Below are 22911 nucleotides of genomic sequence, written 5' to 3' on the forward strand. Positions count from 1 at the left end.
AGATAATAGAGAGGGAAGGGAGAAGAAAGGAGAAGTTGAAGTCTGGAGCGAAGCTGGAGGAGATAGTAGAGAGGAAACAGAGACAAAGAAGGAGTTAGAGGAACGGAAAGAAGGAAGAATCAGCGGGAAGAAATAGATGAGTAGATGCAAGGACAGGGGGAAAATCGAACTCACACTGTAAATCACGGGATGAATTATGCTGTCACTTGGTCGAGGGAAAGACGAGTGATTGGAAGTTATCGTTTTAAATTATCACATTTATTAAATTGTTATTGATTGAATTTCATCTTCGTGTTCTCTATAATTTAACCGTCGGCATTGCTGACTGGGGGCTCAGAGCTGTAAATCTACATCACCACTAATTTAACTTTCTAACCTAACGAGCCAGGGTGGAACTTTCAATTTAATTTAATTAAATTATATTGGGAGAACCCCACCCCAATACGACAGAACGTCACATCCTTTAAGGGATACAAAACCATTTGGAAGGCAAATAAATTTATACAATTTGCCTCGTCAAATAAACCTTGTATACTAATGTATATTTTGTTATAATTTGACATTAATACGTATCCTTCCAAACTAAAGAGCGAGACTTTTACACAATAGTGTTCTGTGCTTTTTGGATTTTTAACACAGCTTTAACAATTTGAGTCATATTGCTAAGATGTCTGCAGTATGACAGTTTACAGTGATGTCTAACATTGGGCATTATACCACAGACAAGTGGCACCATATCCACCCAGTCACATTATTCTGACACCAGGCTGACCAGTTCCAACACTAACTTCTTAATGCTGACCGCTAAGTGAGGCAGTTGCTGGTACCATTTTATAAGTTTTGGTACGACTCTGCTGGAGTTTGAACCCGTAACCTTCATCATCCAAAGTACTCTAACCACTAAGGCCATCGGAGCAGTCAGACATAATAGTATGCATCCATCCAACGTACAAGCCAGGAATATAATGGAACATAAAGCTGACTTTAAAGACTCCTTTCAGAAGTGATAATAATCAACATTATCAACAAGGTTCCAAATAATGCTGTAATTACATTTTTTTCTCAGGATGAGAGAATGGAGAATAAATTTCCATGCCATGCAATCAGTCTCCACATTTAATTTATTCTGTTCAGGATTTTTCAATTTCCTTGGACAATATCAAGTATGGTCCTGCCAAAAGTAACATCTTTGGAGAAAAACACACACATCAACAAACTTGTAAAACTCAGTTCTTGGGGGCATGCTAGCTGAATTACTGTTATGAATAATGCATGTACTGCACAGATGTTGCTTCAAGTATTTCAGAGGTGTTGTTTCATCTAATTTGGTGACATTGCAAGTGACCAGCGCAAGTACTTCACAGGCATTGTTTCAAGTATATTTTTCAAGCAGTTTGGTGAGCATTACAAGCTGAGTAACTAAAAAATAATAGCAGTACTTATAGATTCCACGGGTACTAACTTCCAGTATGACGATATTCTAAAACATGCTTGCCTCTTTTGACGTTTGTCCATCAGTGGAATTAAGTGAATAGTTATCTGAAAGTGGTGTCTATGGGACAAGTCATTCTGAACCAATTGAAACTAGCCTGAATGCATCTGCATTACATTCCAAGAAATTCATACTGGCATCTTCATCAAAGGTCCTGTCAACAAGGAGATCATAGTGACAACTGGCAAATTTTAGCAGTAGCCTTGGTGGCTTATCCCCATTTCTGGGTTCAATTTTGGGGCACACTCATTTCATTGCAGTTAATGGGTCCTGTGTATTTATTAGACAATTTTTCAACTTTATCTACATTGCCCATAGACTGAATGCAATAAAGAAATACCTTGTTCATTTGAAAAAGAAGGATGCATCCCTGCTGATGCAGAGCTACTTGTTAATGGCTGTGTTTGTGTCTGCAACTGCAAGACCTGAGTGCACAGACTGCTTACCTCTCTTGCACCAGCAATTTGTCTAACTTGAAAAATGTTCTGGCAATTCAAAATTATCAGAATGAAAGTAACAGAGGGACAGCTAGAATCAACGTTTCCAAGTGTACCAAATGAATCACTGAAGATTCTTCAGCTGGCATCATTGATCTTGGATGCTGAAGCTCTCTTGGCTTGAAAATGCAACTGGCAAACCAACCTGTCATGTTTACCCCGACCCAGAGTAGCCCAGTTTGAAACATGTATAATCAAGGTAATTCTGACGGGTCATTGTTTGATGTCGAACATTGCCAAAGGCTAGCACTAATCCGTTACGTAAAACTGTTGTGGCTAGAATCGAAAACCGGACATCGGAGTTGCGAGGTGCCCGATAGCCAGTTATCACCTAGGTGTCGAAATGTTCCCAGATCAAAAGAAATTGCATGAAGAAGTGGGAGTGTCCTAACTTCTTTCCCCTGCAAACAGACAGACAGGTTGAACTGGCCGCTAAGACGATTGGACAGGGGCACAGTGCCACCCAATCAGAATCGAGATGGGGGGAGACCTTGATTTGGGTAGAATGATATCCCTGCGTTTTCCGGCAAAAGTTAGTTCGCTGAGAGAAATTACCTAGAGAAGAGGTTAGCATAACTCCGAATAGCCATTCGTTATTGGCAGGAAAATCTTAGAGCAGGAAATTCTAAGTAGAAAGCTTCAAAAGGAAGCTTTGAGGGACAGACCAGTTAAAGTTTGGTCCCATTGTCTCGGATAGAGAGACGGAGGAAAGGAGGGAAGGAGAAGAAGGTGGAGTTGAAGTCTAGGAGCGAATCGGAGGAGGAGATAATAGAGAGGGAAAGGAGAAGAAAGGAGAAGTTGAAGTCTGGAGCAAAGCTGGAGGAGATAGTAGAGAGGAAACAGAGACAAAGAAGGAGTTAGAGGAACGGAAAGAAGGAAGAATCAGCGGGAAGAAATAGATGAGTAGATGCAAGGACAGGGGGAAAATCGAACTCACACTATAAATCACGGGATGAATTAGGCTGTCACTTGGTCGAGGCAAAGACGCGCGATTGGAAGTTATCGTTTTTAAATTATCACATTTATTAAATTGTTATTGATTGAATTTCATCTTCATGTTCTCTATAATTTAACCATCGGCATTGCTGACGGGGGGCTCAGAGCTGTAAATCTACATCATCACTAATTTAACTTTCTAACCTAACGAGCCTGGGTGGAACTTTCAATTTAATTTAATTAAATTATATTGGGAGAACCCCACCCCAATACGACAGAACGTCACACAACCTGAAAACTTCTGGCTCATAGATCGCCTGAGATGACCCAAGCATGAAGGTGTAAAGGTGCAGAATAAGTGGGCTTTTGTATGGGAGGTAACCCATGTGTTGACCTATCAACAAGTCAAGAAGATCGTGGAATGACAATAGTTGCGGCCACTGTGAGGTAATGATACTGATGTGAGTAGTGGAAGTTACAGCTTTTTCCCAGAACTTGAGGCAGACCTGCCAACCCTAACAAGATGGTCTCAGTTATTCTGATTTTTATCTGTAAGTTTTACCAGTTTTCCGTAAGTGTAACAAAATATCATGTATTCCTATTGTTAAGTTGGAAAACATGTATTTAAAAATTTCAGTATTCCAAAACCACAGGGACTCGTATCGTTGCTTAAAATGTAACTGTCATACATTTACTAATATAATAAATATACATGTATATGATAGCTAAATTGTAAGCAATAGGAGCCCCTTGTTCCAAACTGACGCATCGGCACTAAACATTATGTTCATTTTAAAAGTTTGTAAAGTACACATATACCTTCAGTTCCAAGCCTTATGCAGCTCAATGGCTTGTTGCTAGCTCTCAACCTGACTTAGTTCTTGGAATTTATTTCTTCATTTCATGTGATGGTAAAAATATCTCCCACCATATGACACACTCAAATCGACATGTGAAGTCCAATAAATGTAAGTGTTCCTTAATGCTTTTATTCAGAACAATCCTGATATTAATTTTATTTCTTCTGTACTGATTATTAAAACTTTTGTAAGAGGCTGATTTTTTTTTTCTTTCATCATGTATCAGTAGCTGGACGCCATTTAAAAACAAATCTATAATCAACAATCATGCAGGTGCTTTGCATGGAAAAATATGTGCAGTTTAAAGTGTCTGCGGTACTTCAATGAAGTCAGTCTGGTTCTCTGACTAATTCCACTAAAGCTAATGTGAAATCTGGATCCAAATCAAACAAGGACAAGCCAATTATCCAGATTTTACAGCAACATTATTTCTGAAGTTTATCCTTTTATTCTATGAGTCTGTATTTTAAGGGTCATTGTCAAAAGACTTATGGTAAAATCAAATTGGCAGGTCTGCTTCAGGCAGCAGTCGGAAAGATTGGAAGGCATAAACAACAAAAAATCCCATTGGAAGACTCATGTTCTCTGGGAATGGAATGGAGAAACTTTAAATGGAAGTCTGTTCTTGAGTCTGGTCACAACAAGTCCACCAGATGCTCTCCCCACATTAGCTGGAGAGTTCCAAAGACCCTGAAGAATTGTGCCCTCTGGCTAGAAACGAGTACTCAACCAGAATCTGATTTGTCACTGAACAGACAGGGTGGGGTTCTGGTGCAAGTATGGGAACCTCAGTCAGGAAAATGAAAATTTATATATACAGTTAAAACCTCCTACTTTCATCATGTTAGTATTAAGTGTTTGTACACTGCTCACCTGTAAACAGATATTTTCCTGAGAAAAATTTGCATATTATATATGTCTGGTCCTAGAGGATTCAGAGCTGATAGAGAATCTCTGTGGTTTCCACCTTGCGAGGAGAAACTACAGAGGATACATATAAAGACGTCGTAATGGAACCAAATTAGCAGTGGTATTTAAGTTTCCAAAAAGAGATAGGTAAAGGATAGCAGACAACTGTGTTCTTACTCACAGTGTCTCTAGAAATGACAGAATTCAATCGATGGAATCCAGTGGAATCCACACTCAGTTCTGGTTTTTGAGGAAATCCATCTCCACCTAAACAAAGACAGAATGAGTTCCAACCTCTTGGAACTGGGTAAAACATTCAACCGAGTTACTGTGGGCCAAAAAATGGAACAGATTAACTGGACTTAAACATTGAAATACTGGATAATCTGGGTTCCCAGTATTGGAAATATGCAGCTACTAATCCCATAACTCAGGTGAAGGCTGCGTGTGGAAGAGATTCTGAATGACAGAAAACATAAAAATAGAAATATTCCTGGTCCTAGCAAAACCAGAGGTATAACTGATGTGGACGAAAAATCAGGATATGGAAATTCAATGGAGACCACCCAGTCTGACAGATGCATAACAATTCAAATTGAGAAAGCGGTCTCCATCTTGAAATATCTCTGAAATTCAATGGAGACCACCCAATCTGACAGACACATCACAATTCAAATTGAGAAAGCAGTCTCCATCTTGAAATATCCCTGAAATTCAATGGAGACCACCCAATCTGACAGACACATCACAATTCAAATTGAGAAAGCAGTCTCCATCTTGAAATATCCCTGAAATTCAATGGAGACCACCCAATCTGACAGACACATCACAATTCGAACTGAGAAAGTGGTCTCCATCTTGAAATATCCCTAAAATTCAATGGAGACCACCCAATCTGACAGAAGCATCACGATCCAAACTGAGAAAGCGGTCTCCATCTTGAAATATTCCTCCATATGAAATCAGTTCAACAGGGAAAGATCGATGATTATTCAAAATGTCCTGCTTTTCTTGATAACCAAAAAGATTTGGGAGAAGAATGCGGGAAGGCGTTCACTCAGGACCCTCTTGACTGCCACCTTCTTGAAAAGGGTGTGCACATCTTCCCTTAATTTCACCAAACTGGCGAAAAAACATACTTGATAGAGGGTGTTGTTCTGGTAATCATTGATCACAATAGAAAGGACCACCAATCATCCATTATGCTTAACTAAGCCTCTGATATGAGGGAGGCCTAGATGATTATCTACCGTATGTGGACGTTTTTGAGAGGAATACATGGCATGGAGGATGGGAGTCCCTATGACAGAGAGGACTCATTTGAGGTTGAGCACTGGACTGGGGCTGCATCAATTTGAAGAATTTAGCTGGTGGCACCTAGGGGTGATTCACATTAATATATTTTCTGGTCAATTGTGATTGGCCAAGAGCAGAATCTAAGCAAATGATCCTTCAAATCTTGTGAAGCCACAGTGGAGACAAGTCCTCCTCAACTTCCAATGGCACTCAGAAGGTCTTCGCTAAGGTTAAGTAAAATCTTCAACAAGTCCAGTGGAATGTCACAGCCAGTGTGTAAAATTTCTGCCAATAAGGTAGGTCATTGTGATGGGATGGCTTGGCCAGTTTCCGGCATGTGGTGTTAATGCAGCTGGATTCAGATCGGCCCTATTCAGCATACTTAATGACGTAGCCAAAAATGGGGCAGCATGGGAAGCTATCACAATCTGAAGATGGACTTTGTTTTTAAAGGCTTCAATCATTTGAATAGGAAGGTATGCCCTGGCTCAAGCTATAATACCCAGGGGGCACACTACAAGATGAAGTTGGGAACTGAGTTGTCAAAAAAAACTTGAAGTTAAACTTGCCTTCAGTTAAAATAGTGAAAACAACTTTTCCTTGCAATTTTTCAGATGTAAATTAGAGTGACCATAGTTTACAAATTTTGGGATGCTCTGCTGACCTAGCCAGGTAATTCAGTGTTGTGTTAAAGGGCGAGGCGGGATGTATTGCTGGTATTGATATCAACTGTGCCAAAAATGAAACTGCAACATTCATAGTCACGTGTTGTAATAGCTGACTGACCATAAACAATTTCCCATCCAAGCTATCACTGTGCAAGTTCTGCAAATAGTCATTTGATAATGAAACATACCAACTTGTGTTTTAAAACTTAAAGACCAATATGTCAATAACAACATTTTAAGAATATTAAAACCTTTCTAATTTTTGGGGTGATTTCAAAAGCCATTACTGTGTTATTTTCCTGATACAATCAGTTTGAAATGAACCAGTCATACTTCAATAATGGCAACAGACTTGGGTTCAATTATTTGTTCAAATTCAAATGCAATTACAATGTGCGTGTAGAATTCAAAAACAATTACAATTTCAATTATTCAGTGTTATGACAGTTCAATTACAATTAGATATATTTGTCAATTGCAAATAATTACTTTTTCTCCATAATGAGACAAAAAGACAAATAATTTTGGTTTGAGTATTTTATACATCATGAAAATATACATTATAAGCAAACGTAAATATACTGACATGAAAATGATTATATCTGACGTAATTTATAAGCCTAACACCTGGTAGTTAAGATAAATATGTATATTTTCTCAACTTGTATAAACTGTTCAGAACTAAAAAGCACATTTACCTTTGCTTTTGTAACTGACTTGTAACTAAGTAATTACGCAAATCTAGACCTTCAATTACAGATACAATTACTTGACATCCATATGTTCAATTACAGTTACAATTACGACTAGTGTACAATTACAACTACAGTGCAATGCTAATTAATTACTCAATTACACCAATTACACTGTAATTGAACCCAGGTGTACATGGCAAACATTGCTGTATCTATTTAGTACTTATTCAATAAACTGTTTGGGCCATTATTTTTAAAATGAGTGGGCAACTTTATTAAGGATAATGCACAATTCAAAGAATGCAACTGTTGAAATAATATGTAACTGAAGATTAGGTCAAAAAATATAATTAAGTACATGGGACAGTGCTGTATTTTTCAAATTCAAGGAATGCTCTAAGGTCAATGTTGTTTTCTGAGATCATGAAGATACAACAAAAAAAGCAGTAAAGCAAATAATATAGACAAATACTAAAACCATAGATTTGGAATCCTATGAATGTTACAAAGCTAGAACATGAGTGTAAATATTAAGTTTCTCTCTTTAAAAATGACGCATCAACATAGTGCCATATTTGTTATTGTCTGTGTTGATTCAGTTGGAAAGAAGGGACTACTTCATTTTATGCTTTAGTTTGCCATGAATGAATATTCAGTAAAGTTTAGTTTAATTGGCAACAATGAAATCTGGCTGAACACTGATACAATACAATTGTGAACTTGCTCTCATGCTATTGGCCTTGGTAATATTTCTAATACATAAACCTTCTCAAGTGCTATTTTATAGAGAAGTTTTAGAAAGTAAAAACATGGTAGTTGAGTAGGCATTTTTACCAACTTGCAATTCTGTAATTGAGAAAGTCCTATCAGTGAAAATTAATTACAATGTATAAATTCTACTGTGGTCTTTTAAAGTCACATGGCCAAAATATGCTGGATATGTACTTTTGTACTTACAAAACGTGTTTAAAATATACATACAAAACAGGTAATTTTCTCCTTGAAAAAAAAATAAAAATAATGGTTAAAACAAATGTTAAATACAAGTATTCATATTATTGGGAAATAGTTCAAATAACAAAACCAAAGCACACACAGACACATATTCATGCATTTCTTCCTCTGCTCTCACTTAACTCTGTTTGTCTAGAAAAAGAAGTCACTCCTAAAAATTTAGGTCTAGCTTGATCCCAACTTCATGGTTCCCACGCTTATCTAAATATAAATTTCCAGGTCTTTTCTAGGATGAAATTAATTTTTTCAAGGTTAACATATGACCATTACTGAATGGAGTTAAAGAACATTCTGGATTATAAAACATTTTCCAAATCTGAAGATGTTTCTCTTTCAAGACTCCAAAACAGATGTCAGAAAAGATGACCATGTACAAAACCATAAAATGAGTCACACAAAAGAAATCTAACTATATTCCTATAAATTGGCATTTAAAGCCATTTCAATGTACAGATTACAAATTCTAACTTTACTTTCCTGACCTACATTATGTTGCTATGTGGAAACAATATAATGAGCGTAAGTTATTTTGTTTCCTTTCAATCCTTTAATTCAAAGAATTCTAGAGCAATACATCTATGTAAACATTTCCTATCGCAGTATGAAAAACCCCAATAAATGCAAAGTATTAGAATCTTATTTTGTAATGAAAAAGTTTAATCCAGAATTTGTGTGTCAATAAAATCTCAAACAAGACTTTCCAACCAACCTAAACTCCTTAAGATGATTTTGTTAAAAAATTCCATCATTTAAAGACATTTTACAAAAGGGCTGATTCAAATTTTGACAAAAGACTTCAAAATTATATATTGTAGAATAAACAATGCCTGAATTTTCTGTAAAATCAACTTGTATGCTTTTATTTCAATAAACCAGTCCCCAAACCTGTACTGATACATGGGCTCTTATCGTTTCTTAATGTATAATAAAAGGGACAATAATTTCCCATTTCTCCTGCATTTTATTTAAGATCTGAAACCAATGTTTCAAGCTACATGTCACTGTGTAAGAGTTTCACACCAAAGTTCAGCTTTTGAGATTCGAAATTTTTCTAATCCTGGTTTTATCAGAATACTCCAACCCCATTTTTCACAGCTGGACATTTAAGATGGAGTGTGGGTTCAAAGCAATTACATATAAGTTTAAATTTGCTAGGCCCACTGGAAAGCGATGTTAAATTGACTTATACCTGCATGAAAACGATAGGAAAATTATTTCTTTTCTCAAAAATGGCAAGTATTATAATCTTTATGTCTTTAATCCGCTGATAGACTAGTTGTTGTGGGGTTTAACACCATTTTTCAGCACACGATAACTATGTATGGTGGCCAGTATTAATGGTGGAGGAAGAACCCGGGAAAACCCCGGGAAGAACCACCAACCCACAAGAAGATACTGGCAAGCTTTCTCAAATACCCACAATGGTCGAATCCTAGACTCGAACCCCCACAGACAGGTGAGATGGTAGTGATCTGTAATGGAGAGCGCTTTGGACCACTCAGGGCCCCATCTGACAGACTAGATGAAACTCAGCACAGATGAAAAGTCACATGACTTCGTAAATTTCAAACAATGACATCCGAAATCCAAAAGTCACATGATATCAACATCAAACTCTCCTTTTTAATGTTGTTGTACAAAATTTCAATTATATTAAATGAAAGCCTGATACCTTTTGTAAAACCAGAAAGAACATACAATTCTCAACATATTTATTTCGAGAACTACAAGAAACTTGGCCAGTTTGATTAATCAAGCAAAGTACTCTGGTTCTCTGCTTTGTATGCTCCCTGCATGAGAGAGCACATATCAACGTGGTAGTCACGTGATACAACAAAACTCTGGAAGTTGATCTCGGAATAAATGTAGATTATTTTGTGCTCTTTCATTTGTGTATTTTTATTACAACCAGTATATGATTTTCATTTAATATTTTGTCTACAATGTTTGAAAATGACGGTTGTGAGATTATGTGTACTCGTGCCACTAGCAATCGAAATCGCTAGTACCAGCTCAAACTTCATCAACGATATAGTTTTATCATCTTTCAGCAGATTAAAGACATAAGGATTTTAATACTCACAATTTCTGAGAAAATAAATAATTTTCATATCGATTTCATGCAGGTATAACTAGATTTAACAATGTTTAAGTTTGCTAGCCCATCATGTAAGCGGCTATGCTTTAATGCCACCATGTTGGCCTCTTGTGATGCTAGACTCGTTTTCATACCTTCCATGAAAAAAAAAAATACGGATATCGAGCTGTCTGTGAAACAAATAGTCTACTAGATGAATCTAATCCACTGAGCGTTCGGATTGTCTCAACAAATATATTTATGGCAAGCAGCTAAATGATCCATATTGCCAACCTCCTAATATTCTGGTTAGAACTCGATAAATTTAACTCCCAATCAATTCAGTAATTGTTTCGGGCATCAAGTTGTGGAGGAACATTCCTGGGTTTTCCCTGACTTTCGTCAATATTTACAAAATTCAAGGACATTTTTTCATAGTCATTTCTCCCAACTTTTTCCCAATTTCCTGGTAGCATGGGAACACTGCAATTTGGGACACACTTGCATCCAGCTGGAGAGGTTTATAGTGCCACTTTGGGGAATGTATCCAGTAACTATAGGCAGAGTCCATAGGTCTCAGGGTTGAGGTAGGAACAGACCTAAATTCTAAAAGTAAGAAAAATTACTGGCACAGAATTTAAATTTTAGGAATTGATAGCATGATACCAAGATTTTTCTTTTTTGTATAAGGGAGACAACCAATGTGGTAAATACCATTATGTTTGTGATGCAGTACACTAATATAATTTAGGCTGCACAGTTAATTCTTCAACTTAGTGTATGCTGAATACTGGACATTACATAAGTAATATGCAAAAAAAACAATGGAAGTTATTTTGAGGAAGTGATGCACATTGTTACAACATCCATATAACCACTGAATCTTCTGCATAGAGAAACACAGGGAAAGCCAAATTAGTTCCGTAAATGATTATTAATCTAACAATCCAAATGAGGAATACATTGGCTGGAGACTGGTAGGAATGTGATTGGGGTAAAAAGCAGAACTGATACATTGCTCTGTTCTCAGTGTAATATGACAACAAAAGAAACTTCAAATTCTAACCCATTTTACCATTGTGTATCCCATTATTTTCAACTCTGCATCCAAAACTGTAAATACCTACTTGAAATAAACAAATGGCTACTGACAGTAACATCTGAAATCTATTGGATGCCAAGAAAAGCCCCATAGATAATAGGTATTTAAGGTTTTGGTCAACTTTTCAAAAGTGACCTGGTTTGGGAATTATATTCAATGACCCCCCCAAAAATTTAAACAATCTGTAGAAAAATAATGACAGTATTGAGAAAAAAAAATGCCTTAGAGCCAGCAATACATTTCATAGGACAAAAGCTGCTAATATGAAAACGAAAAAAATGTGCATTCTATAAGTGATACAAATTTACGTGATGATGATAGTATCAATCACGATACATTTGTAACTACTATTAAATGTTGCACCTTGATTATGCCTCTGGGACTGTGGTGGCTTATTACCGTAACATGGTGATTATCAATGTCTAAGGGATGACCAACCTGTGTTATAGCCTGGAGTGAGCAAACATTAAAATAAGAAATTGATGGATGGAATAAAATTAGATCTGAGCAGCAATATAGAATAGAACATGACTCCACATACAGTGTGACCCCGCTATAACACAGTATTTGGGGTCCACAGAACCCGACTGTTAAAACTAACCATGTCAGTTAGCTGATGAAAATGATGCATTTACCTAAAATATCGCAGGCAGAGCAGTGTAATAAAAGTGAGTGCAAAGACTAGTCTGAAAAACATTTGTATATTGACAACTTACATTTGTGTATTACATTTCATAATCCTTAAGTTCTGAAATTGTATATAATAAATCTATGAATTGAGTACAGATTACATTATATAATCTTCATGTCTGAACACATCCCATTAGTAAACACCAACAAGAAGAATTTATTAAAAAATGGTAGTCCTCGTTTTAATCTTGATGTCACTTAACAATTCACTACAATTGTCACAAAGTAGCACATGGCTATAGCTGTTTACATGCTACATATACATGTACTTAAACTGACCTAGATTTTGGTCAGCTGGAGACAGCTATCATCTTACTGAGGCTACCCAGGCGATGAGGCTATTGATAGGGGCATGAAAACTGGAACAAATTAAACAGTTTAACAAACATCTTTGCAAGATACCACATTTTCAATTAATTTCATGTCCATTTATATATGGTTTCAAAAGATTGGAAATATATTTTGCATTGGTAGTGACCACAAGCATATATTTTTTTCTGCAAAAAAAGTGAAACGTTCATGACACAGTTGAATTTCAACTGAGACACATACCCCTTTGTTTAGCTTAGCCAATCAGGATTACTTTCTCATACCACCAAAATTTTAACACTCCCACAAAAGTCAGAATTATCCTCTCTAGTCCACCTTTTATTAATAACTATTCTAGAAAATATCATTTTATGACAACTGTTTCAGATGGCCCAAGATTTCCCAAAATATTTAACACTCTGGTCTGTCTCAACTCTGTCATTCCCTAAGCTTATCCCTACAGTGAAAGATTTGTCAAACCAATATCAAACAGATTCTAATCAAAATTCAATTCGTGCCTCAAACAGAGCAGATCTCATCCCTCGCAGTCAGCAATATATTGCAAGTCCATTCCATATGTGAAAATAACTGGTTATGTGTCATGCTGACCACGACTGAATTTACTGCAAAATTATATCTACAAAATTTTGGGGAGCGAGACATTTTAACCTCAAGAAAATTCCAAAGACACTTCAACCCAAATAATCACAGTTACTCGTTGATGTCTGCAATTTAAAGAATCAAAACAAACCATTAAATCACAGAAAAAAGATAATTAAAATCAATTTTTAGTTGTTGTTATAGGGTTTAATACTATTTTTCAGCACAAGATACGCTATATATGGTAGCCAGTATAAATGGTGGAGGAAGAACCCGGGAAAACTCTGGAAAGAACCACCAACCCACAAGAAGCTTTCTCACATACCTACATTAACCGATCCTGATACTCGAACCCAAGCAGACTGTGAGCGCTTAGCCACTCGGGGCCCCCAATTTTTAGTTAATCAATGCACACTAATTTGAATGAAAAGAATAAGATATCAAAATTAAATGTACCACACCCTGTAAATTTGTATAAAAGTGCAGAAAATTTTCATTATATACCAATTAGTATCCAAAGCTTTTTAAAGGCGTTTGGTATACTTGTGTGTAAATTTTGGATTAATTTATAGTGAATACATTAAAACAGTTTATATTTTTGATTGGATATATTTTGGTATAATATGAAATAAACTGTTAATTATGACAATGGTGTTTTATCCTTGTGTAAAATTCCATAGGCATGTCAGGCCTTGCCAGCTTGCTTTCTCTTGTAATAGATGCAGGAAATGACAGCTGCAATACAGGTAACAGAGGTCTCTTTAGGATTTTAAAACTATGAATCCAGGACTCCTATTTTAGTAAAAAAAGAAATGTCCAGATGAGAGGAACCAGTGGTTGTCAGGAGTTTAGTTTTTCCAATTCCTTACACCACTGACATACTGCTCTTGTTTGTCCATTAGAATGCGACTGAATTTTGTCAATTCAAGGAAAGGACTTATTCCAAACAATAAGCCAGGCATCACACACTTCCTTACACTTGGCTCTTGTTCCAACCGAACTATCAGTTCTAGCAGCTTTAGCACTCTTCTGAATTTTAGAGACATTTTGGGAAATTTCTACTCGGTACCTGTCAATTATAATGGTCGGTTACCTGGGTACCCAATCAATGGGGAAATTGTATTAAATGTAAACCTGAACTACTCTGTTGTAGATTCACACATGCAAACCCCCAAGAGAGATATCAACGTAATCATTACTAATATAAGTGGCAAAAAGCATAATCTGAGCATAAAAAGAGCAATCTGTACATTATATGCCATAATAAAAGAAAACTATGAAAATTGTACATATTTATTTCATGTACATTTATTTTTTATTCCTGGTTCTGCAGTTAAAAGTTTTGTCACAAATTGGCTAAATCCACATAGTTAGTACAAGAATATAGACATAAAGGAAATTGATAAATTATTTATGCACAACACTCACTTTAACTAGTCTACCGGTACATGTCTACAGTAACTTTTGACAATAGTCGTAAAGTCCACAAATAATGATTGTTGTAGTATCCACGACCTGCCATGGTTCGTCCCATAATGACAGAATCTCTCTCCTCTTAACATTTTTCAGTCTTGTGGGTTTTTTTTATATATCTGATGCCATTTGTTGTCAATTTAGAATGGTTCACTATGTATGTAATACCAAAATCGAATGAATCTACAAGAAGTGTTTTCACATTCAAGAATCCCATCTGCTTTCTTCAAACTATTTCATGAAAAATTCATGCAAAAATTACCATATTTACACACATGGTGAATTTTTATTAGATTTTCTTTTCAGTTAAAAACAAAGATTTTTTAAATTCTATTTAAATATTTCAGTGAAAAATTTAATTCTGTATAGTTGTCCATTTCGTTCATTTTTTCCTAACATAGTATAAGAAGTGCATCTTACGGTAACCAAGTAATTGGGGCTGCCTTTGATGTCACAAAAATATCTGCCTTGGGTTTCCCACTACTAAAAGAGGTCCTGTGAACAACAGCCCTGACTTGAACGGATAACACTCGCTCCAGGGTCATAAACTTGAGGCAAAAATGACATTAGTTAAACTGGCTATTTCTACTGTGCTTTCTTTTATTTGAATTGTAGTACATATTTAAATTTTATTTAGAACAATATTGCTTAATCAGTACTTACTGTTGCTGTTAACAAAACGTAATGACCCAGTTAATGTCATCAGGATCTCAAACAAGCATGTTTAAGTCACGAGAAAAATAGCACATGAACCATGGATGGGCACAAAGTTAGGACAGTCTGGCTTGAAATATCAGCGTTGATTCTTAAATAGGTCGCACAAGAAAGGCAAGAAGTGTCCTCCCTTGTATTATTATATAGTACATGTTTAACAAGTAAATTGTAAACAACCCTTACGAGCCACTGTGATGATGAATAAATGCACACACAACACAATCCTTGAACTGTAATCGCTATTCTGTGTCTCGATCTAAAGTTGGAAAACGTTTTTTTTTTTATGTGTACCTGAGTTATTATCAACAGGTGGGTACTAGAGTACCCATTGGCATCTTTACTGAAATTCGTCACAATCTTCATCAATTTGCCGTTTGACCCAAAATACGTATCCAAATTTGCAAATGGCATTTCGTCTAAGACTCGACATGTCTTGATTTCGGGGTCACATGCACTGCTTATTTGGCTCCAGTCAGAAGCTAAATGTATTTAGTATACTCTTATAACAACCACATGTACATCTCTGGGTCTTTCTGCCTCTGAATTCAGTCCCTGTAAATATCAGTATATTTCCCCACCACTCGGTCACTGGTTGAAGTCTTTGAACTTGCCACCCAGCTATTAAGTCATGTACTCTTATAATGACATGTACCATCTTGGGGGCCTTTCAGCCACTAAATTCTGTCATTGTAAATAGCAGTACAATAAAATGATCAATGGATCAACACATTTTGTCCCTCAGAGGGTGGCTGAAACAGGACTGGCAAGCCTTTGAATTTACTGCCCAGCGATTGCATGCATATGGAGGACTCCTGCGTAAGTGATTTTCTGCATCCCAGATAAAAAACTGCATCCAAATATGCGTGATTAAGCGTTTTCAAGACCTCTGAGGTAAGTGTAATGATGCATTATCTTCTTATTCTGTCTGCCAGTCTTCCTTTCTTAAATATTTATTCATTCATTATTTCTGAATTTCTGAGTTGAACTTACTGAGTAGCACAGATGTGGCTTGTAAAGTTATATATTTTAGATATAAAAATACATATAAAATGGTCATATTCTTCAAGCTTACCAACTTTATTTTTAGAACATAATGTAAATAAACAAATATGGAAAAAATTAACGACAGGAACAAATTCCTACTAATTTCAATATTTCAGACTGACATCAAAACATTTCAAAGCAATCGTGAAGTATTAAATGTTTAAATACCAATATATTATGTTCTGTAGCTTCAAATATATTTTATTTCTAAATTATTACTGACAATGAAGTTAGTAGTGAAATCTTCAGTACAAGAAATCAATACTACAATTACAGATACATATAAATTCTTAATAATATTTAACTTTCCAAAACACAACATATATTTTGTTATTAGTAGCAGATAATAAAAAGAACACAAAAAATGTTTCAAAAGCTTCGACAAAGAATTAAATTGTTTCCACAAGAAATCAAATCTAATGTCTTAAAACATTCCAATTATTAAACTGCAGCTTTTTGCTATGCAAACTGAAGACTCTCGCATGACACCAACACAGTTACAGCTAGGACTGCAAAGTCTGGAAATACATCTCTGTACTCTTGAAGTAGCGTTGTCCAGGCTACTATTAGTGTGCAGTTCAATGATTTTATGACTACCTAGCAAGAAGGTGGTCTCTAGATGTCTCGCGCCAAGAAAATGTGGAACTTTTCAGATTCGAAGAACAAGTAGTTGCCATTAAGTTTAATTTTCCACATTCTTTACACCACAGGCATATAGCTCTTGTTTGTCAATCAGAATGAATTTTGTATATCCAAGGAAAGTTTTCATTCCAAACACTAAGCCAGGCATCACGCACTTTCTTACACTAGGCTACTGTCCCATCCGAACTATCAATGTAGCAACTTTAGCACCGTTCCTAATCTCATTCAAATCTTCATTAGTTTTCCGTTTAACCCCAAAATACTTATCCAAATTTGCAAACAGCACTTCGACCAAGTCTCAATGTGTCTTGATTTCAATGTAGCATCCAATATTTATATGATCACAATCAGAAATGAACACAATAACAGGGATCACGCTGGGCTTTGCCAAGGTCGCAAGTTGCAATTTTTCTCTTATTAATGAAAAAATATATAATCTGGCTATATTTTTGGCAACAACATTTTTGGCTGATAAAAACTATATACAGGCTTGGGTTTGGAGCGGAGAAATTCAGAGGCACCATGACAGGAAGCCGCAAACATGGACACAGAATGTTTATTGGAGCCAATGACCTTTGATCAAAGGAAGTTGGCAACAAACTTAAATAAAATTATTGTTTCATATTTCATAGTGATCAGAACATATTTATTGTGCTGCAAAAGTTTCCAGTTTGCAACGAATAAGTGCGTATGGAGAACTACTATGTGGGTGATTTTCCAGGTCCCAGATAATAAATTTGCATCCAAATACATGTAATTAAGCCTATCTCTAATAGTATTCAATCAACTGGGTCCTTAATGAGGTATGAATGACAAAAGCCATTAAATACCTTACTTATACACTATATCTATATTGATTGTTAAAAAGAGTGACAATCCCTATGGTACTAGAACTGCAACATATTTTTCTCATTTTAAATATATATCATAAATGAATTTACTTCTTTAACTTTTAACATAGCTGATATTTAACTCCAGTTTAAATCCTCACAATATATGCTTCTTTTGTGTGTAAAATCTGAACAGCAGTGCTAAATAAATTTGATAACCCGACAACCCAGGACCCCTATAATTTTAGTTCGGTCCTTTACTGTATTTAAAGTGATATGCCTATCCAAAAAAAAAAAAAAGCTCGCCTGAAGAAACTTGGATCGCGCTGATGAAATGAGTAAATGTACTTTCATCTAAATCAGATTATCACTGTCCTACGTGAAAATGCGATCTGATTTTAATCAAATGGAAGCTTTGCTAAAAATAGGAGTTTGTACTCACAACCCCCCCCAACAGTCGTGTTTCGAGAAAACACAATTTTCAGTAATCTTAATTTTTTTAAAAAGTCTATACTTGTTACATGTAATATGTATAAACGGTAATCTGTAATAACTGGTTCTGATATAAAACTATCCCTTGGGCAGTTTAAATAGCAGCAATAAAAGAAAAAGAAGTCAGGTATAAAATAAAAAAAGTTCACATCAACTGGTTGACAATAGCTTGTGAGATGTGTTGAAGGTTGCAGTAGGTGAACTCAATGTGCCAATTTGCATATGTAGGATCAGGAAGTGGAACAACCCATTATCAAAGAGATGAAAGATGCGTGTACAAGAAAAAAAGTTATTACATATTATTGTCTTGAATGAGAATGTTTAAGAAACTCTGTATTATATTTTTGACAAGTCTGTGAACAGCGGCAATGTTTCTTTGAAGACGAATTTTTCAGCATACACAGAATTCAAAACATGATCATTTTAGTTATCAGAATAGTGTTCAAGTGTAATTCAGTTTTATTAAATTAATATTTGAATTGCAGCTGCAGCAACAGTGAGGGACAATATTAAAAATGAGAAAATTTTGGGCAGGTGGAAATGGAGTCCTGCATACCTGTCAACTTTTTCAAATGCCCAGTAGGATTTTTTTTGTTGTTGTAGGGTTTAACGCCATTTTTCAGCACAAGATAGGCTATACATGGCGGCCAGTATTAATGGTGGAGGAAGAACCCGGAAAACACCCAGAAAGAACCACCAACCCACGAGAAGCTACTGGCAAGCTTTCTCACATAACCACATTAGCCAAATCCGAGACTCGAACCGACGCAGATAGTGGTGAGATGGCAGTGATCCGTAACGGTGAGCACTTTAGAGGACTCGGCCACTCAGGGCCCCCGCCCAGTAGGAAGAATATCAAATAAAAATAGTATTTGTACCTAAGATGGGCTAGTTTTTATGTGGCATTTTTGTAAGCACGTTTCAAAATATATTGACCAATCTTCCAGGTCTAATAAGAATAAAATTCTCAAAGGATGTAGGACAAAACACATTTAAAAGTGAAATTAGGGGAGGCGACTACTGCCCCCCCCCCCCGCCCCAATGTGCAAGCGCCCATGGGACGTGCCATTTCTTCATGCAGGACAAGCCCCCTTTTCATATTTGGGTCAGCTGTGGCTAAACTTAATAAATGTCTAAAGGTTAGACTTCAGTACACAAACAATAAATCCAGTGTACACCAGTTAATCCTTATCATTGCATTATCTTGTGAAAAGGACTGCCCCATTGGATATACTTCAAAGAAACCATGTTCCACAGTGTGTATATAAGCACCAGCAATTGACTGACAAATAAACGATGCCCTATTTTGTTGTAACTTATGATGCCTAGGACTTTAACAGTTCATATCTGCAGTCACAAGTTATATGTGGCAATTGTTTTTCCCCATGTTTTATATTCCACCTTAATTCCTTAGGTTTAACTCTTTAGGCATGTAATGCAATTTACTAAATAAAATATTTACTCTGAATTAGTTCTTTGGGGATAAATATACTGCATGGTAATTGAAGTTTACATATATGGTAGAGGAATGCAAGGTGTTTACTGGCAAAGTTTCTTTAGAAGAAATGGAGATGTGATTCGTTTACAGAGAAAATTATACAGCATTCACAGTGATCATTCACGGGATTGAAACTAATTGGTGAAGGAAACAAATTATTCTTAACATTCTTTTTACTGAAGTAACATTTTTTTTGTAGTGGGATATTAATTTTTCATAAAAGTATTCACAAGTGATAACACAGAATATGGCATCTGAAGACTGCATATGATATATCTATTTATATATGTTTGTTATTTTCAGAGAAGTGAAAATTAACAGATATAATGTAACAATCAGGAGTTCTCTACGAAAAATCAGGAGATATTGTGCGATCAGGAGGTAGGTATGGAAATACCCCCAAAATCTGGAAGTTTTTCACCCCCGCTTGAAAGTTGACAGGTATGAACTGTTCAGGCTTGTGGAATTTCAGTCAGGGCTTGTGAGTTTATTTGTCACCAGCCCGGGCCTGTACCTAAACAAAATTTTCTTTGAGCACTGAATGGCCAACCCTGTGGTCTTCATTGTATTGACTGATCTTGTTTATAGAACAAAATGGTCACTGACTGTGTCTCATATGTCCACATATAAACACAATAAATTTAGCTGGAGTAGAATTGTCTATGGGGTAGAAATGTCAGAGCACCAAAATTTAGCATGTTACATTTATCAAGAATGTATATGTAACAATATTTTTTTAAAAACATGTTCAACTTGCATTCTTGCTTAATTGCCTATAAATATACATGAAAAAATATAAACAAAAACAATCTTGGCCTTCATTCTTGTTTACCTGTAACTATACATGCAACCATATAAACAAAACCATGTGTATCCTTGTTTGTTTACCAAAATTACACATATAATGATATAAATCACAACGTTATTTATATTGCTACAGGTATATTATATAGGTTATAATAAAAAAAGGGGGTGGGGGCTCTGTGTATGTCCTAATTCTGACTCGACCAAACTATTTGGGTTTCATATCGATCATTACGCTTACCGATAACTGCTGATAATCCCGTTGATATTTCTCCAGTGAAAAGAAGCAGGAATATAGCCGTTGTATGTGTCATTTTTGTTTTCTTCAATCCGGCCAGTCCGTCATTTGAAGGCAAACTAAATACACAACACAGTTTGCAAGATAAGAGTTTACGTGACCTTGGCCTGTGACCTGGAAAGAAAAAGAAAAAAAAAATATATCCAATCTAAATTGTGAATCTCCTTGTATGCAGCAATACATATCAAATATAAAATCACAAATGTATAATAAGTTGGAAATGTCAAATGTCGAATCAATTCTTGCAGGCAAGTAAGAATTGTTGTAACTTACAACGTAATGCAACATGATACACCAAAGTGCATGATTCACAACAAGAGAATAGGTTGTTGGGAAAGAGAAAAAAATGGCTGCCGATTAAAGTACCCTCCTAACCTCTTAAAGGGCACGGGGCACCATGCTATCAGATGGCTGTACCTGATGCAATACAGGCTACCTGAATAGTCTTTTATCTGCTAAAACACAGCAAGAATGCATCACAACTTTGACCCCGATTCACTCACCTACATAATATCACGTGGAACACAGAACTCCATACAATCCACACATGAAAAATAATCAGCAATCAGACGAATTAACTACGCTTCTTAGTATAGCAGTGTTGTCGTTCACTGTGATGCTTACACAAAAATCCTACGCTCTTTTTACTTGACGACAGACACAATCAAAAGTGATGATACAAAATCCAATTAGTAATTCACAAACTTGCATTTTCCCTCCGAAATGTACACAATGTTGTTTTGCTGACGGTAATTGACACTTTTCCATATTTGGAACTGTGACGTGCATCCACATTTTACAGCGCCATCTAGCACTACTTAGTAAATCACTTTATGAATGAAATGTAGTGGAGTAAAGTTAGTGTAGTATCATAAATAAAGAAAAACTGGTGGATATAGCATTTAAATTTAAGAGTACTTCACCTGTTTCTTCAGGTAGTGAATTTGATCAAGAGTGACTCTTGAATTTTCGATTCTATTTATTTTTCTATCAAAATAATGAAGCTGTTGATACGTCAATATCCTAACTTCTGCAGTCTCAAATCAGTATGAATGCCTTTAAAAAACTGTATGTACACTGTTTATACAAGTTCATAACAACCTTCTTTTATTCTGATATCCTAAAATATTTAATATGTAAGCTATATTTCCAAAAGGTATGGTAAACCGTTATAGACAATAATCAGCATCTCCTAGTATTTTGCTTGCCAGTAATTTCTCGTGGGTCGGTGGTTCTTTCCGGGGCTTTCCCGGGTTCTTCCTCCACCATTAATACTGGCCGCCATGTATAGCCTATCGTGTGCTGAAAAATGGCGTTAAACCCTACAACAACTACAACTACAACCTAGTATTTTAATATGAATTCTAATATTAGAAAATTAGAGCCATTTTAGAATATCAGAAATACACATTTTTGTTTGCAGCATTGTGAAAAAGCTTATTATTCAAATTATTTTGTAATAATTAAAAATTATCTGATCTTCTATCATAAGAATATGGTTTTTAATGTTACAAAATTTGTATTCATTTAGTATCATAAAAAGAGCTCTATCATTAGAAATAAATTTACCAAAAGTTTTTTTTAAAAAAAATATGTTTGTCTGTTTGTTGTTTTTTGTGAAACATTTTTTATGAATCAAGTAAATCATTATCTGATAAGACAAAGTCAATCTATATTAGAAGACTGTCAAAATGTGATATAAGGTGTCACTGTGTCCACATTAGAATTGCTGTGAGAGTTCGAATAGTATGGTGGAAGCAAAAGAAAGGAACATAATTTAGCACATGATACTATTTTTTAAAATGTATTTACAATGATAATACAAAGATGAATTTATTTAATAGCGTGAGAAATAAAGGCACATTAGGGTCGGATTAGGTCAAAGTGTTGAGAGGGGGTTCCGAATTTTCAAAAGGGCCCTAATATTTCTCAAAAGGGTATCAATGCAGAAGTCTTTGTCTTTTTACTCAA

The 22911-nt window shown here is 35.6% G+C and overlaps 1 protein-coding gene across 1 annotated transcript in view; it reads right to left on the reverse strand.

The window, feature by feature from the left end:
* The window catches only part of LOC149778420 (transforming growth factor beta receptor type 3-like), a 159829-nt gene extending 138139 nt beyond the window's left edge, over positions 1–21690 (reverse strand). The window contains exons 1-2 of the mRNA XM_089939243.1: positions 21444–21690; positions 20884–21054 (exon numbers count right to left, since the gene is read on the reverse strand). Coding sequence (XP_089795369.1) covers positions 20884–20956 — 73 coding nt within the window. The 5' untranslated portion in view covers positions 20957–21054; positions 21444–21690. The remainder of the gene's footprint in view (positions 1–20883; positions 21055–21443) is intronic.
* Between the last annotated feature and the right edge of the window lie 1221 nt (positions 21691–22911).

Source organism: Sinohyriopsis cumingii, chromosome 17 (assembly GCF_028554795.1).
Source record: "Sinohyriopsis cumingii isolate HCF-2022 chromosome 17, ASM2855479v2, whole genome shotgun sequence".
Taxonomy (NCBI): domain Eukaryota; kingdom Metazoa; phylum Mollusca; class Bivalvia; order Unionida; family Unionidae; genus Sinohyriopsis; species Sinohyriopsis cumingii.